Source organism: Catharus ustulatus, chromosome 12 (assembly GCF_009819885.2).
Source record: "Catharus ustulatus isolate bCatUst1 chromosome 12, bCatUst1.pri.v2, whole genome shotgun sequence".
NCBI classification, from domain to species: Eukaryota; Metazoa; Chordata; class Aves; order Passeriformes; family Turdidae; genus Catharus; species Catharus ustulatus.
This window is the reverse complement of record NC_046232.1, coordinates 11,550,763-11,564,240: the sequence shown is the minus strand read 5'-3', so window position 1 is coordinate 11,564,240 and position 13,478 is coordinate 11,550,763. Positions and strand designations below refer to the sequence as shown.

Below are 13,478 nucleotides of genomic sequence, written 5' to 3'. Positions count from 1 at the left end.
TAAAAGAATGAATGGATAGGTGGATATTTGCCGCCCTGAGCTTCACTATCCATTGATTTATTCACTTGGATGCATGCATACAGCTTCTGTTTAAACAGTAGCAGCTTCAAGATTGCTGAACAAATGGAGATAGATAGTTGTGGGGCCTTTGCCTTCATTCTACTTTTATTATCTCCAGATTTACTTTATATGCTTACTGCCCCTGCTGCAGAGCAGCCAGGCATAGTTGTAACAGTGTTTTCTGGTGTAGTTAAGATAATGTAACAGAATAAAGTTGTTTGTGGAATAGGTTTGCATGGAGGAAAATTCCTAACATTTAGACTACAATATTTAGGTCATATTACCCTGTTTTTAGTAGAGTAAACTGAAACTCTGTAAAAGGCAAAGACACTTCAAAATTTTTTTTACTCAGAAAACGTACATTTCTTAAAAGACTAAACAGTTTGGGAGAAACTTTCCCTCCCTGAATTTGTTGTTGCAAACTCCATGGCGTCTGTAGGTGTTACAATGCTAATTCTGTATAATGGATAATGAAAGTATTTTAAATGTTAAAGAAACCTGCCCCTTCTTTCCACCCAGCTGAGGATGGCATTGATATTGGCCTGTGAAATGAGAGCTGGGTTCAGCAAGTTACTGATAAGGGAGAACTGAAGCAAATGCTGCTCTTTGACAGCTGTAATATGACAGTCCCGTTGTCATTTCAATTTATTTTGAATAAGTATTTTACATGGTTCAGCACAGCTGTCTGTCCAGAAACCTGCAAGCCCCTGGAAAAATGTAGTAAGTCTTGCAAGGAGAAAACCACTCTTTAATTTTCTCCCTCCTGAAGCCTTGCTGGCTTTGCAAGTTCACTCCATGTTTCCTGAGCTAACTGTACTCTTCAGTCATTTCATCTCTTTGATATTTGCAAATTTACCGCCCTCAATTTTAATTTAAATTTCTGAGTGGTAGCTCTATTGTAGCACCACAGGCTTTGGATCCTGTTGTAATTCTGTCCATTACCTGTTCATGATGTAATATTTTGTATGGGACAAGAATATATTGAGTAGTATGCTTAATATAAAATGTTATATAGTGCAGCTTTTAAAAGCCAAAAGTGTGAAAATGCAGATGACAACTCAGTAGAGCTTGCTCTGCAGTTCATTTGTGCTGCTAAACTTGGATTAAAGGTATAGTGGTGGTGAATTTAGTTTTATTGCATGTAAGAAAGGCTTAATTCTGATCTTTAACCTAGATGACTTTATATGTGTCACATTTGGTTCTTTTGGTCTTGTGTCTTCTTTGCTTTCCTGTGTGATTTGCTTGGTCGCACACTGGAGGTAAAACAAAACCCCTCCATTGTGTGCACAGTCTTCTTGAGGAGAAAAAGCATCTGAGGAGGGCTGGTCTTTAGGAATAAGATGTCAGGGGTGCTCTGTCACCCACTGAGAGCTAAAAAGACAATAATATCTGTATCAGTACTGGAGTTTGGTTCTGTTTCTATTCCCCCCCTCACTTCCCAGGGTGATTGACTGGTTTGCATCTAATGAAATTTTCATGCACATGCACAGAACAGTGGGATTCTGAGGAGAGAGATTAATATTTCAATAATTATGCCTTGCCTGTATGTCACTGGAGTCCTTGGTGCACCCAGAGCCCTGGCTGTAGGCAGCAGTTCACAGGAATGTTGGCAGGAGGAAATCCAGCTGTGGGGTTTGGTGCTTTTGGCAAAATATGTGGATGTCCTTTCCTGGAAATAGATATTTTGAGGAATAGATGGGTACTGGGGTGGTTTAAGGTGGGGAGAAAAAAGCCAGTTGTTTCTTGGGTTGTGGCACTAACTTTAGGGTGCTCATTGTCACTCAGTGATGTCAAGGAAAGGCATCAAGGCTGGGGTGTGGCTCGGCAGTGTCACTGCTCTGTCTTTTCATTTGAGGGATTGCCAGGTGCTCTCTGCCCTGTGCTTTACATGTGCCTGGTCGAGGCTGGGCTGCTGGGACATTTCACCTTCCACAGACTCATGCATCCATTTCTTCTGTCCCTGTTCCAGAGAACAGCCCATCTTCACCACCAGAGCCCATGTCTTCCAAATTGACCCCAGCACGAAGAAGAACTGGGTTCCTGCAAGCAAGCAGGCTGTTACTGTTTCCTACTTCTATGACAGCACGAGGAACAGCTATCGGATTATCAGTGTGGATGGAGCCAAGGTAGGAGGCTGGAGGGACCTGGTGTTCCTGTGTGGAGCGGTGTGGGACGGGCAGCCCTGGCTGAGCACACACAGGGCTGCATCAAATATCGTGTCAATACTCCATTTTTCATACAATCCATTATGGAGGCTTGTAGTGATAATTGGAAAAGCAGAGGGCACCACCCTAAAAGTGATTTTGCCCAGCTTCATTGGTTTTATCTCTGATGAATTTGACTTCATGATAAGTGAGCCAAGACCAAGTGTCCAAATTGTAGCACGGTATCTAAAACAGCCACCTATGTTAGGGTAGATAAGGCTGAGGCCTTTTTGGTGATAAAATTATGTTCTTTCTAAAAGGAATGAGGAGACAGATACATGCAGACTATAGCTTTTAATGTAAATGTCAGCTGCATTTTTGCCTTTGCCTGGCTGAACTCTTTACAGTTTAGTATTTAATTTTCTTCAGCTTTCACACTGGAGTTCATCAGCCTTAGGTGACAAGTTAGGCATGAAGGCTCTTCCCCCAACCTTTTTTGTTAATTTGTTTTGAATTATCAGAGAGTGTGCCCAAGTATTTGCTGTAAGAATCCAAATCAGTCGGTCTGAATAGATTGCTCAGACAACTGTTTTTATTACAAACTACATTTATCCCTCTGACTAGTCCCTGCAAAGTCATTTAATGGGTGACCACTTTCTCCCAGCAGACCCCAGACAGAGGTATAAATGAAAACATTTTGCTCATGTACAAAAATAATCGGTCTTTTCTATCAGAGCACAAACCATGGGGTAACATGATGAATTTACAGCCTGTTTATCTGTGTTCCTGTTTAGATAAGGATGTTAAAATATCACTCTTCTGGGAGATAGAGATCACAGAAATCATCTGTTATTAAAGCTTTTCTGTTTGTCATGCCTATTTCATATACTTGTTTGTCCAAACATCTCCTGTGCTATATTTGGTTATATATTGGCTTATAAATCAGCCATACTGCCTGCTTTAATTGATGGTAATGTTTCATTGACACCAGTACAGCATTAATATCTCCCCATCACGGTGCTGTTTGTGCCGGTGCGTTCATTCCCAGGAATGTTGTGGTTCGCAGCTGGCACACACAGCCCCTGTGACCTGCTGGGCAGCTGAGCCCCCTGGGCTTGCTTAAACCCCATGGGTGCTTGTGCTGATGCTGCTGCTGGTGGGCTGGTGGCTTTACAACCAGGGCAAGTGTGACTTTCCAGCCAAAACTGCTGCACTCACAGCAGGGGCTCGCTTGATTTGTGGGCGTGCATGCATGCATTAAGACCAATTAATGAAAACAAAGTAATTACTGCATGTGGTGGGGGAGGCCACAGGGGCAGCATATGGCCACAGCCAGAGGTCCTGCCCAGAACTGCAAAGTGTGTGCAGGAAACAAGCTGGGCACCCAAGCTTTGCTTTGTCACCTGCTCAGAAGACACTCGGAGGGAACATTCCCCCCATCCCCCGTTTTAACACGTTCCACAGGAAGGTGAGCTTGCCATGATTAGAATTCTCCCCTGGGGCTTCCCAAGCAAGAATCAATTGCTGGCCACATAAATTATTCCTCTTGTATTGAATCTTTACTGATTAAGGAACAGGTCAAGAATAGATGCTACCTTCATGCTCACCTCTGGAGAGTCCTGTGGCCCTGCCTGACCATTTTGAGACAATTGGGAAGAAAAAAAAGCAAACCCAGTGTTTATGCCAAAAGAAGTTAAAAGTTGTATTTTCCCTCTTAAACAACTATTGTTTAGTGTTTTGACCTACTTTTCCAGGCAAAAATGAAACTGGGTAGAACTGCAAGGAAGAATATAGACAGCTTCAGATGATGGTGTCCTGCTTTCTGTGCATCTCATTAGAATTGTCTCCCATGTGTTGGCAAATACCACATGGATTAATGTGACAGCATCACTGTGGGCATAAGTTATGTCTGCTTTAAGGACAAAAAAGCTGAAGCTCAAGTAAATGGAGGGACTTGGCCCTAGAAGGAAGGCAGTGATGAAGGATTTGTATCTCTTACAATTTTCCATCTTCGTCTGCTCTGCAAAGGGGCTGTTCTGACAGTTTATTTTAGACAAACATATATGATTCATGTTGGCTTGCAGAGAAATTGCAGTTAAATCCAACTTGTATGAAGATGTTGGATTCATTTGGGGTTCTTTTTTTATCTTGTGTTGACATTACATACTAATGATAAAAACATTTTGAAGAGATCAAGAATACAGGGTACTTCACTTATACATTGGTCATCACCTGGTTGCATAAGCTTGACTTTACTTGTAGTATTCAGCACGTCACCCTGGGCAGTGTTGAACTGCAGCGTGTGGAGGAGCTTGGAGCTGCTGGACCCTGTGAGCAGAGCACAGGGCAGGCTGTGCAGTGTCACCCTGATGAATCCTTTCCTCCTGATGCAGCACTGACCTGATGGGCTGTGATCCTCGCAGGAGAGGCTTCCTCAGGCAGCTGCTGCTGTCCTCAAAGATCCAGGCCCTCCACAGTGCCCTGTCCTTCAGTCCCACCCTCTCTTCTCCCAGCAGGCACAGCCTGTGCCTGTCTCCTCCTTGTCCCTTGTCCCCACTCACCTGGGGTGCAGGGCAAAGGGGGGCAGATGGATTTAGCAATGGGCTTAAGGGAGCTGCTGAGCCCATGTGTTTAAAGGTGTAAATATTGGTGATTCAGTTGGTGAGCCTGGCTGCCAGGGGAGCTGCCTGGCTCTGCTGCCCACTGCCTTTGCCTTACCCCTTGGGGGAGGATGGGAGAGTCTGGATGCTGCACGTGGAGATGGTGAGAAAAATGGAATAGAAAGAGAGTAGGGTAAGGATAGGAAGCAGAGTGAAGTCTAGGGAGCTTAACTCTTCCCTTGCAGAGGAGTATTCAAGAGTCCAAGGTGCAAGCCAGCCAGGAGAGAGTGTGCACCTGCAGGTGCCAGGTTCCTTTCAAATGCTCCCATCCCAGTAACAAACCCATTAAGAAACCTGGGGAATGAAGCACTGCAGAAAGGAGACCCTAGATTAAAAACATCTTGTCTTGTACCACTTAAATTCCTCATGTTTGCAAAGCTAAAGACAACTCTTCTAATTCCTGTGTCTTTCACAGAAAAACAGGTGCTGTGGACAGCAGCTTACAATTTATAGCAAAAGATTTCACAGATACCATATGAGAATGCACTGGATGATCTTAACCAAGATACCATGACCAAACAAGGGAATAGATTAGTATATCTTTTAATTACATACATAATTGACTTGAATGTTGTCAAGCAAGTAATTCCATCATGTTTTAAGAAGTTTCTAGCCAGAGGCTAACTGCAGCATAATGAATGCTGGAGGAAATGATACAGTAAAATGCAAGGGCACACACTGATTTGGAGTTAATGAGGCAGCCAAGAGACTTCACCATGTGAAAGTGCCCAGTGTTGTGGACAGAAGTCAACCCTGTTGAAAAAAGACAAAATATGGTGATGATGCAGGGAGGACATGAACCTGTAAGTGTCCAATAGCTGTGCAGTGTGTGAGGAAAGCCACACACAGGGCTCCTCATTAAAAGTGACCTACGTTGGCCTGCCTTTTGGAGGCAAAAAGGAATGACAGTATGAAAATTATGCAGACCAATAGCCTCTGTCATCCTCAGGATTAACACATGGTAGTGCCCTGGTTGGTGGGTATATTTATTTTTTATGAACTGAAATTATATGTTATCCAAACAGTATAGAGAAAAGGGAAAGGAATATGAGATGGAAATATAATCCCTCAGAAACAAGCCTCTGCCCTCTTTTCAGATGTTCATGTTGTATTTCTATAAAACTTGTGATTGCAACAACATCATTTTTCTCTTTTGAGAAATGAGCCGTTAATAAGGAACATAAAGCTAGCTTCAAAATTAATAGCCAGCAATAAAGTGCATAGTGAGACATCCTGAGCTGGCAGCAGCTAAGAAAAGTGACGCAGCAAGAGTCATCACAGATGCCAGTCCCCAGTTGTCTCTGAGAGATGCTTAAACAGATGACTAGAAAAAAATTAAAATCAGGCTTTAAAAGATTACTACACTGCAAGAGTAATTGTGGAAAATACATCATAGAGAATGTGTTTCAGAGGAAAAAATGTCAGCTGACACTCATTCCAAGTTACTAGTTAATTTAAGAGTTTATTACCTGATAATTACCTCAAATATTGGAGATCAGCATCTAAGTTGGGCATAAGTGTGTGAAAGTATTGAAGAGAGAGCCAGAAAAATTGCTGTGCTGGGAAAGCAAAATCACTGTGTCTGTTTCTGAAGTAAATTGCAATTAGTAAGAATAAGAGTATGGGCCAAATTTTGCCAATCAGTATTCACAGAGTGTTCCCCAAAGTGAATAACAGTACTTTATGTGGTGTGATGAAGCTGTTTGATCGAGTGGCATCTATGCAGGGGACAGTGTGATTTACAGAGGACAGTGAAGCTGGCAGGGACACAGCCCCAGCAGCCTGTGGCAGCAGATATTTAGGGAGGTAAGGAGGGCTGATATGTAAATCTGCTAATAGCTGATATATTCCTGGCTTTCTCAGTTCCTGTACCAGAGAACTAATTGCTACCTAATGTAATAGCTGCCCACCTCTTTATGACCACGCTTTTCTTGTTGTCATGATTGGAGGCAGGTGTCCTCAGCACACAAAGAGGAAATTGAGTTCTTCCAGTGATGTGTTCAGGGGCTCTAAACAGATCTTTTTCTTTGCCCATGGAAAAGGAATTATTTTAAGGCATAGTTGTTAAAAATATCCTAGAGTATTTTGCCAAAAGGTGACTCTTAGATTTCAGAATCTTTTCTTTCAAAGGAAAACAATTACAGGGTATGGCAGCACAGATGAAATTCCTTCATTTGGCTAGATATTTTCATTCTTCTTTTTTCTTCCATTGACGTAAATTCAACCATTAAAGCAATAGCAACTCTTCTGCAGGAAAAAACCTACCAAGTAATTTATATATTACAAAATTTTTGGCACCGAATTATAAAAGGCTTCTGGCAGTGTGTGCCTCACCAGGGGTCTGCGTTGGTGTGGCAGCATTTAACTCTGCCTCTAAGACCTCATGGGTATGATTTGTGATGATGTGTGGCAGCAGCAATCAAAATATTGGCTTCTCACTTGAAATTCAGAGTGTCAGTGTGTGTTCACCGGACCCTGCACCCGATGAATCAGGTGCAGTGATGTAGGGTGTTTTATTTTTAAAATGCCTACCTTTTCTTAAATACCTAAGTTCTTTAACTACTTAATTTTTCAGGTTTAGTAGTTTTGTAGTGGAACTACAGAGGGTGTTTTACAGCCTTGGGTAACCAAAGATAGAGGGATGTAAAAGTAAATGAAAAGTGACCTTACAAAGTGGTGTGTTGGCTTTTCTTTTAATGTCTATAGATAAATCCTGAAATGCTATGATTTTGAAGGGAGTGGGTGAGGGTATTTGTGTGTTTTGTCAAAGGGAGGGAGATTCTTTGATTTCTAGTTTTGCCTGCCCTAGTTTTATTTATGGCCCTTGCTTGTCAGGAGTGCTGTGTGCTGTACCCTGGGGCAGTGTGGTGCTGCTGGGGTCCCAGCCAGCTGCCCTTTGCCTGCTCAAATGCCAAGAGGTCTCACTCCTCACCCTGAAAATTATTCTGCTGACTGTAGCACTGGCAGGACTATGATTTCCAGAGAGTCCCTGCTAGTAAAATCCGATTTAAAAAAAAAAAAAAAAAAATTCCATCATGTTAAAGCTTTTTTTTCCACCAATGAATGGGTAACTGAGGCAGAGGTGGGTTTTCTTGGGTTGATTTTTTTTGGGTAAAGCTTCTTCTGCCATGCTGTTTTTGCCCTCCAGTTTCTTCCAGGCTGGATGGGAAATCTTTTCTGGTGGTCCCAGAAAGTGTGCCAGCCATAGAACATGGATGGGGACGGGGGGAGCATGAGCTCAGTATTACTTAAATGTCTGACACTGAGAACCAACATGGAAAGGACCTTTCATCTAAAGGCAGCATGTGACACTCTGCTGACCTTTCCTCAAAAGGCAGCATGTGACACCGTGCCCAGAAGACACATCCAGCTTAAGGGTGACACTGCATTAGGGAAAACCAGTGCAGAGGAGTCCAGGTTTTGACCTCTGAAGGTCTGATTTCACTGATCCAGTATTTGTGCCCTCTTGTACCTGTTGTAAAAGAAGATTACCAGTACTGGCCTGGCTGATTACTGTAATAGAGAATTTTAAGCATATTTGATGGCCTTCATCCCCTCTTTATCATAGTGTGTTATTTCATGAACTATTGGTGCTAATTTCAGCATGGCTTTTAGCACTGTAGATGATACCAGAGCCAACAGATGGAACTAATTAATGCCCCATATAAAAATTATACTGTGTCTTTTGGAATACAAAATATGGTATAAAATACAATTTCAGTGCATAGTCCTGTCTTCCAGCATGCATAGTTTGTGTGCATTTTACAATAAACATCTCATTGCTTTTATGCTACTGAGATGACTATTAAGTAAAAACTTTAGTTGTGGATTTATGATTTCCTATATACATTATGTAATCACAGAATCATAAAATATCATGTGTTAGAAAGGATCCACAAGACTCATCAGTTTCAGCTCTGCACAAGACCAGCCCAAATAGATAATAGAATATATAAGAATAGGATAGATAAATAATATTGAGACAGAACAACTACGATACTATCAGTGTGGATATACTGTTAATCCATACTAAAGCCTTTGAAATAATTTGGTGTCATTTCATCAGTCTCACCAGGTGTGTTTTGTACTTTTCCTGGTTCAGATTTCCCAGGCCTTGCTGGAGAATGATGCTCATCTGCTGGAGACATGTTCTAATGCCAATAGTGCTAAACAAAAGACTTTGTAAAAGATGCTTGCTTGAGTGATCTCAAGCTGCTTTTTGTGATGCCTTTTGGTCATGTTGTTCTGTAACTAATGAAACTGGATTGAACTGCTCTCTGAGATGCAGCTGCTCCTTTTGCAGAGAAGTTCTCCTTGGTTTTGTATGATGATCAGATTGAGAGCAGAACATCTGTCCTGGCCTGAGGCAAAGCCCACCAGCCTAACCTACACTAGAACCTGTCTTTCACTCAGAAGGTGAAACAACTTGCAGTAAATAATTAAAATTTTTAATGGCTATTTTCTGATCTCATTTAAAGGTATTAGAGTTGTGGTGATGCAACTTCCAGATTTTTTAGCGTCAGTTGGGATGATCCAGAGAGAGCTCCCAATTTAAGGGGAAATTGCCATCAGTGAGTGATGCTGGTGCCTCCTAGGCAGGGGTTGCTTCTCTGGGGCAGTGCTGGGGAGCAGCAGCCCTGCAGCCAGGGGCCGAGGCAAGAGGGAATGCATGGGGTGCTGGGTCAGGCAGCAGTGTGCCCCGAGCAGAATGCTCCAAAGAGTCCTGTGGGCATCAAAGACAAATGGGAATGTTGGCATTAGGGGAAGCTGAGTGGGACAGACTCAAATAGGAAAGGAGATGGACATTTTAACATGAGGATCAGTATCTGGGGTGGGCACACTGAGGTGTGTGCTGGATCCTTCTGCTCCATGGAGCAGGATTTCATGTTCCTCTCAGGACATTGAAGTAAGAGTGAATGAAATTAAGGAAAACAACAGTCTCTGGTGATCTGAAAATATTGGTGGTGTCTGTGCTAGGAGTGTACTTGGCTTGATTAAAGTTACTTGAGTTTTGGTTTCTCTATAAATATTCAAATAACTTGAGAACATTTTCTTTGGAATTCTGTGAGGGAGAGATACAGCAGAAAGGAGAAGCAGAGCTGTCAGCCAAGGGTGAGACTACTCACTTGCATCATTCTTTATTTGCTTAAGGTGATATCAGGTATTCAGAAATTCAGGCTGAGGGGAGGTGCAGGATTCAATATCTGGGAGGATAATACATTGCCTGGAGTTGTGTCTGCAGGAGAATTGTCCAACAGTTGCTAAGACAGGTTTAGATAGGTAGAGCTGGTTATATTGGGTGCACTTGTGTGAACAGGTCTTTGAATATTCAGGGGATGAGAAAAAAGGGTTAGGGCTTAGCTGGAATAGGAATTTCAGAACTAGTAATACTGGTGGAAATGAGCCAAGAATAGAAGGAAAAGTTAAAAATGTTTGCACAAAAAAAAGATCTGGAACTCCAGGTGAAAAAGAGAGCTTGTCAAAAGCTGAGAAAAGGAGCAAAGTAAATGCCAGGAAATTTGGTGGGTCACTTGAGATTGAATCAACCAGAAATCATGATCATCTCCTGAGGTTATGTTCTGGTTTAGAAAAAAATTAAAGTCTAGAGCTGTAGAACTCATACCACTTAAACGTTTCTATATTAATCTCTTTCCAAGTTATTAACTTTGAAATGTGAAAAATTCTCAGTTCATTTCCTGGATTATTTCTGGAAGCAAATCCTTCAGAAGCTGGTTAGTAAGCTTAGGAGAAAACATACCAGAGTGCTGTCAACAGCTGTATCCTTGAGAGAAGAGCAGAAGCACATCTGCCACTGTTTGTTCCTATCTGGCTCATTTTTCTGCCTGTATGTGTGTGTGTGTCACTGGCTCTGGAAAGACCACACACAGCTGAATCCAGGAGATTGCAAAGACCTTTCCAGAAATGAGATTTGTTACTAAAAAGAAAAGATACAAATCCGTGCTAAGGATTTCTTGCTGCAGCACTTACCAGCAAGTAGGGAAACTTCTGTCTGAGTAGATTTTTCCTTTTTAAAAATCATCTGTAAAATTACTCAGAAAAGCTCTGCCAAAACTTGTGTTTCAGTAACTGGCTCACTCAGTGTGGTTTCTGATCACCAGACTCAAGTGTGATGGGGAGGGCCTGAATCTGCCAGGGAGGTCTTTAAACCTTGTGATGTTTTTGTAAAGAAACCTGGACATCCTGTTACCTCCTAGAAATAATGTACCTGTCCATCATGGCCATTGCTCATGCCAAGGGACAGTTTTTCCAGATTTTGGAGAGGAGCTAAGCTGTCCAATTGCTGACCACTCCCAAGGTGTGTAGGTTGTTAAAGAGTAGAGGAGTCTTTAATTATATGGTTGTGCCATTTCTGCCTTTCAAAAGGGACCTTCAGGCTTCAGTGAGGCTGTTGTCATAAACTTGAAGAATGCAGAAAATTATCAGTGCTTAAATAATTAACTTAGGGCTTTGGTTATATGCACACAAAGATGATGTGCTTTTATTAAATCTTCCAAAAATATGATATGTCTGTGGGAAGTTTTATAATTTTTTATGATTGTAGTCAAAGCAGCCTTCTCCCTCACCCCAATTATTAGTCACTAGAAAAAAAAACAAACAGTCTCTACTGTATCCTTCTCCTTTTTTGTGATAAGTTAGCAATCTTATTTCTCACATGAAAATAATACGAAAGCATCTTGCTTTATATATTTTGTAAATTGTTGCATGAAATTCCTGGGTAACAATTTGTTCCAGAGGGTTTGAAAACCCTTGCTGTAAATTTTCTTCATGAAACAGCTGCTGGTGCTTTGAATCGTGTGGGTGGGTGGATGTGTGTGCTGTGCCTAAAAGGAAAAAAAAATCTAGTCAGATGTCAAAGCAAAAATAGGAGATTTTGGAGATTTAGACTGGGTGGAGGAGGTGGGGAGCCAACTCTGCAGAGATGTTAATTACCTTGGGAAGAAAAAGAGAGCAATGGAGTAGGTGTAGCAGGAGATTTACTTAATAGAATTCACACAATCATGAACCCACTTTCGTTGCATTTAGACAGGTTCTTAGTGAGGGCTTTACAACAGAGGTATTTTATCAGAGGAAAAACAGTTATTAGTCCTTTTATTGGGGTGGGGGCTATTTTTACATCTCTTTTTATGAAAGAGGACAAGAATTGTATGGGATTTTTTTTTTTTATTTGTTGGCTTTTGGGGTTAAAAATGAACCTCATCATTCATGGAATTATCCTGGGGATGCAAGGCAATTTAAGACAAAAAACCACTATGTGCAGCTGTGGAAATGGCCCTTTTCCCCATAAAACAAACAGCAGCAGCACATGAGAGGCTTTACCCACACAAGGAGTCCCCTCTCTGCAGAGGGAGCTCAGGATGGGAGGTCAATGCCAAGGGTTGCAGCAAGTGCTGTGTGTCTTGCAGGATGTCCTGGTGTCTCTCTCTTTGCAGGAACTGCTGCGGTTCCCCTTCCACTCCCACCTCGACAGGAACACCTGGTGTAGCTGTGGAAGGTTTTGGAGTCCAGTGATGGGTGAAATAGCTGCTGTCCTGGTTAACTGTGTAGAACAGAAATTCCTGAAAAGCAGCAGCAGGCCAGGCTCACTGCACTGTTGGGATAAATGAAGGGTGACCAGAGCCTGGCGCTGGCTCCTGCTGTGCCTACCCTGTGCTCAGCCCCCCATCGTGCTCCAAGGGGAATGGAGCAGGAGGAAGAGCCAAGTGGAGAAACTCAGTGCTCTTCTTCATGTGCACTTACAGTGCTCCCAATCTGTTATTGCATACCCTCAGCCTGTCCCAGGAAAAGTGCCGTGTAGGTGTCAGGTGCAGCAGATAAAGCAAAGCTAGAACAAGTGCCATTGCTATTTTTGGTTTTGTGTGTCTGTGCTTCCCTGGCTTTACTCAGCTTGGCGGTCTCAGCAAGGGATTCTCTTTTTTCCCTTTATTACACTGATTTGATTAACAATGTGTGTGTGTGTGTGTGTGCACTGGCTTTCTAGGACTAGAAATGATTTTTTCACCAGTGACATACTGGTGAAAAAATGTTACATCCTGTCTAGAAGCAGAGGTAGGAAGGATGGTAGATAGTGCAAAGGATAATACAGATCATGGAAATGCAGGTGGGCTAATTCCACAAAAGTGTTACTGAATATTTGGGATAAAGGAAGAATTTCTCTGTAAATCCACCTCTGACTCCTTGTCTTCACATCCTGTGTCACAAGCCCTTCTGATTCATGTAGACTTGATGAGCTGGAAGAACCTGCTGAGCCTGTGATAGCTGTGGCCAGAGGATTAGCAGCTTCTTTCCTTCTGCAGTTCTGTTTTTAGACTGGGATACATCTTTACTGAAGATTAGCAGCCTGGTGGGTTGAGGAAATTAAATTTCACGAGGGCTGCAAACTGGAAGCACATATTAAGAGGTGTGAAAATGAAATGGGCAGATTTTAGTATAGTCTTAAAGAATAGATCCTATGTCTTGGAGCCTTGGGGCTTTTCTGGAGGTGTGGTTATTTCAGAGTAACAGGTGACGTGAATTTAAAGGGGAAATTCCAGAATAATTCCTAATCTGGCCCTCTTCTCCTAGAATAAGGTGATTTAATTTAACACAGTTTGAA

The 13,478-nt window shown here is 42.2% G+C and overlaps 1 protein-coding gene across 6 annotated transcripts in view; it reads left to right on the top strand.

The window, feature by feature from the left end:
- The window catches only part of HOMER2 (homer scaffold protein 2), a 53,557-nt gene that overhangs the window by 20,133 nt on the left and 19,946 nt on the right, over nt 1–13,478 (top strand). For all 6 annotated transcript variants that reach the window (XM_033070624.1, XM_033070623.1, XM_033070621.1 and 3 more), the window contains exon 2: nt 2,030–2,186. In XM_033070624.1, the coding sequence (XP_032926515.1) occupies nt 2,030–2,186 (157 nt within the window). The remainder of the gene's footprint in view (nt 1–2,029; nt 2,187–13,478) is intronic.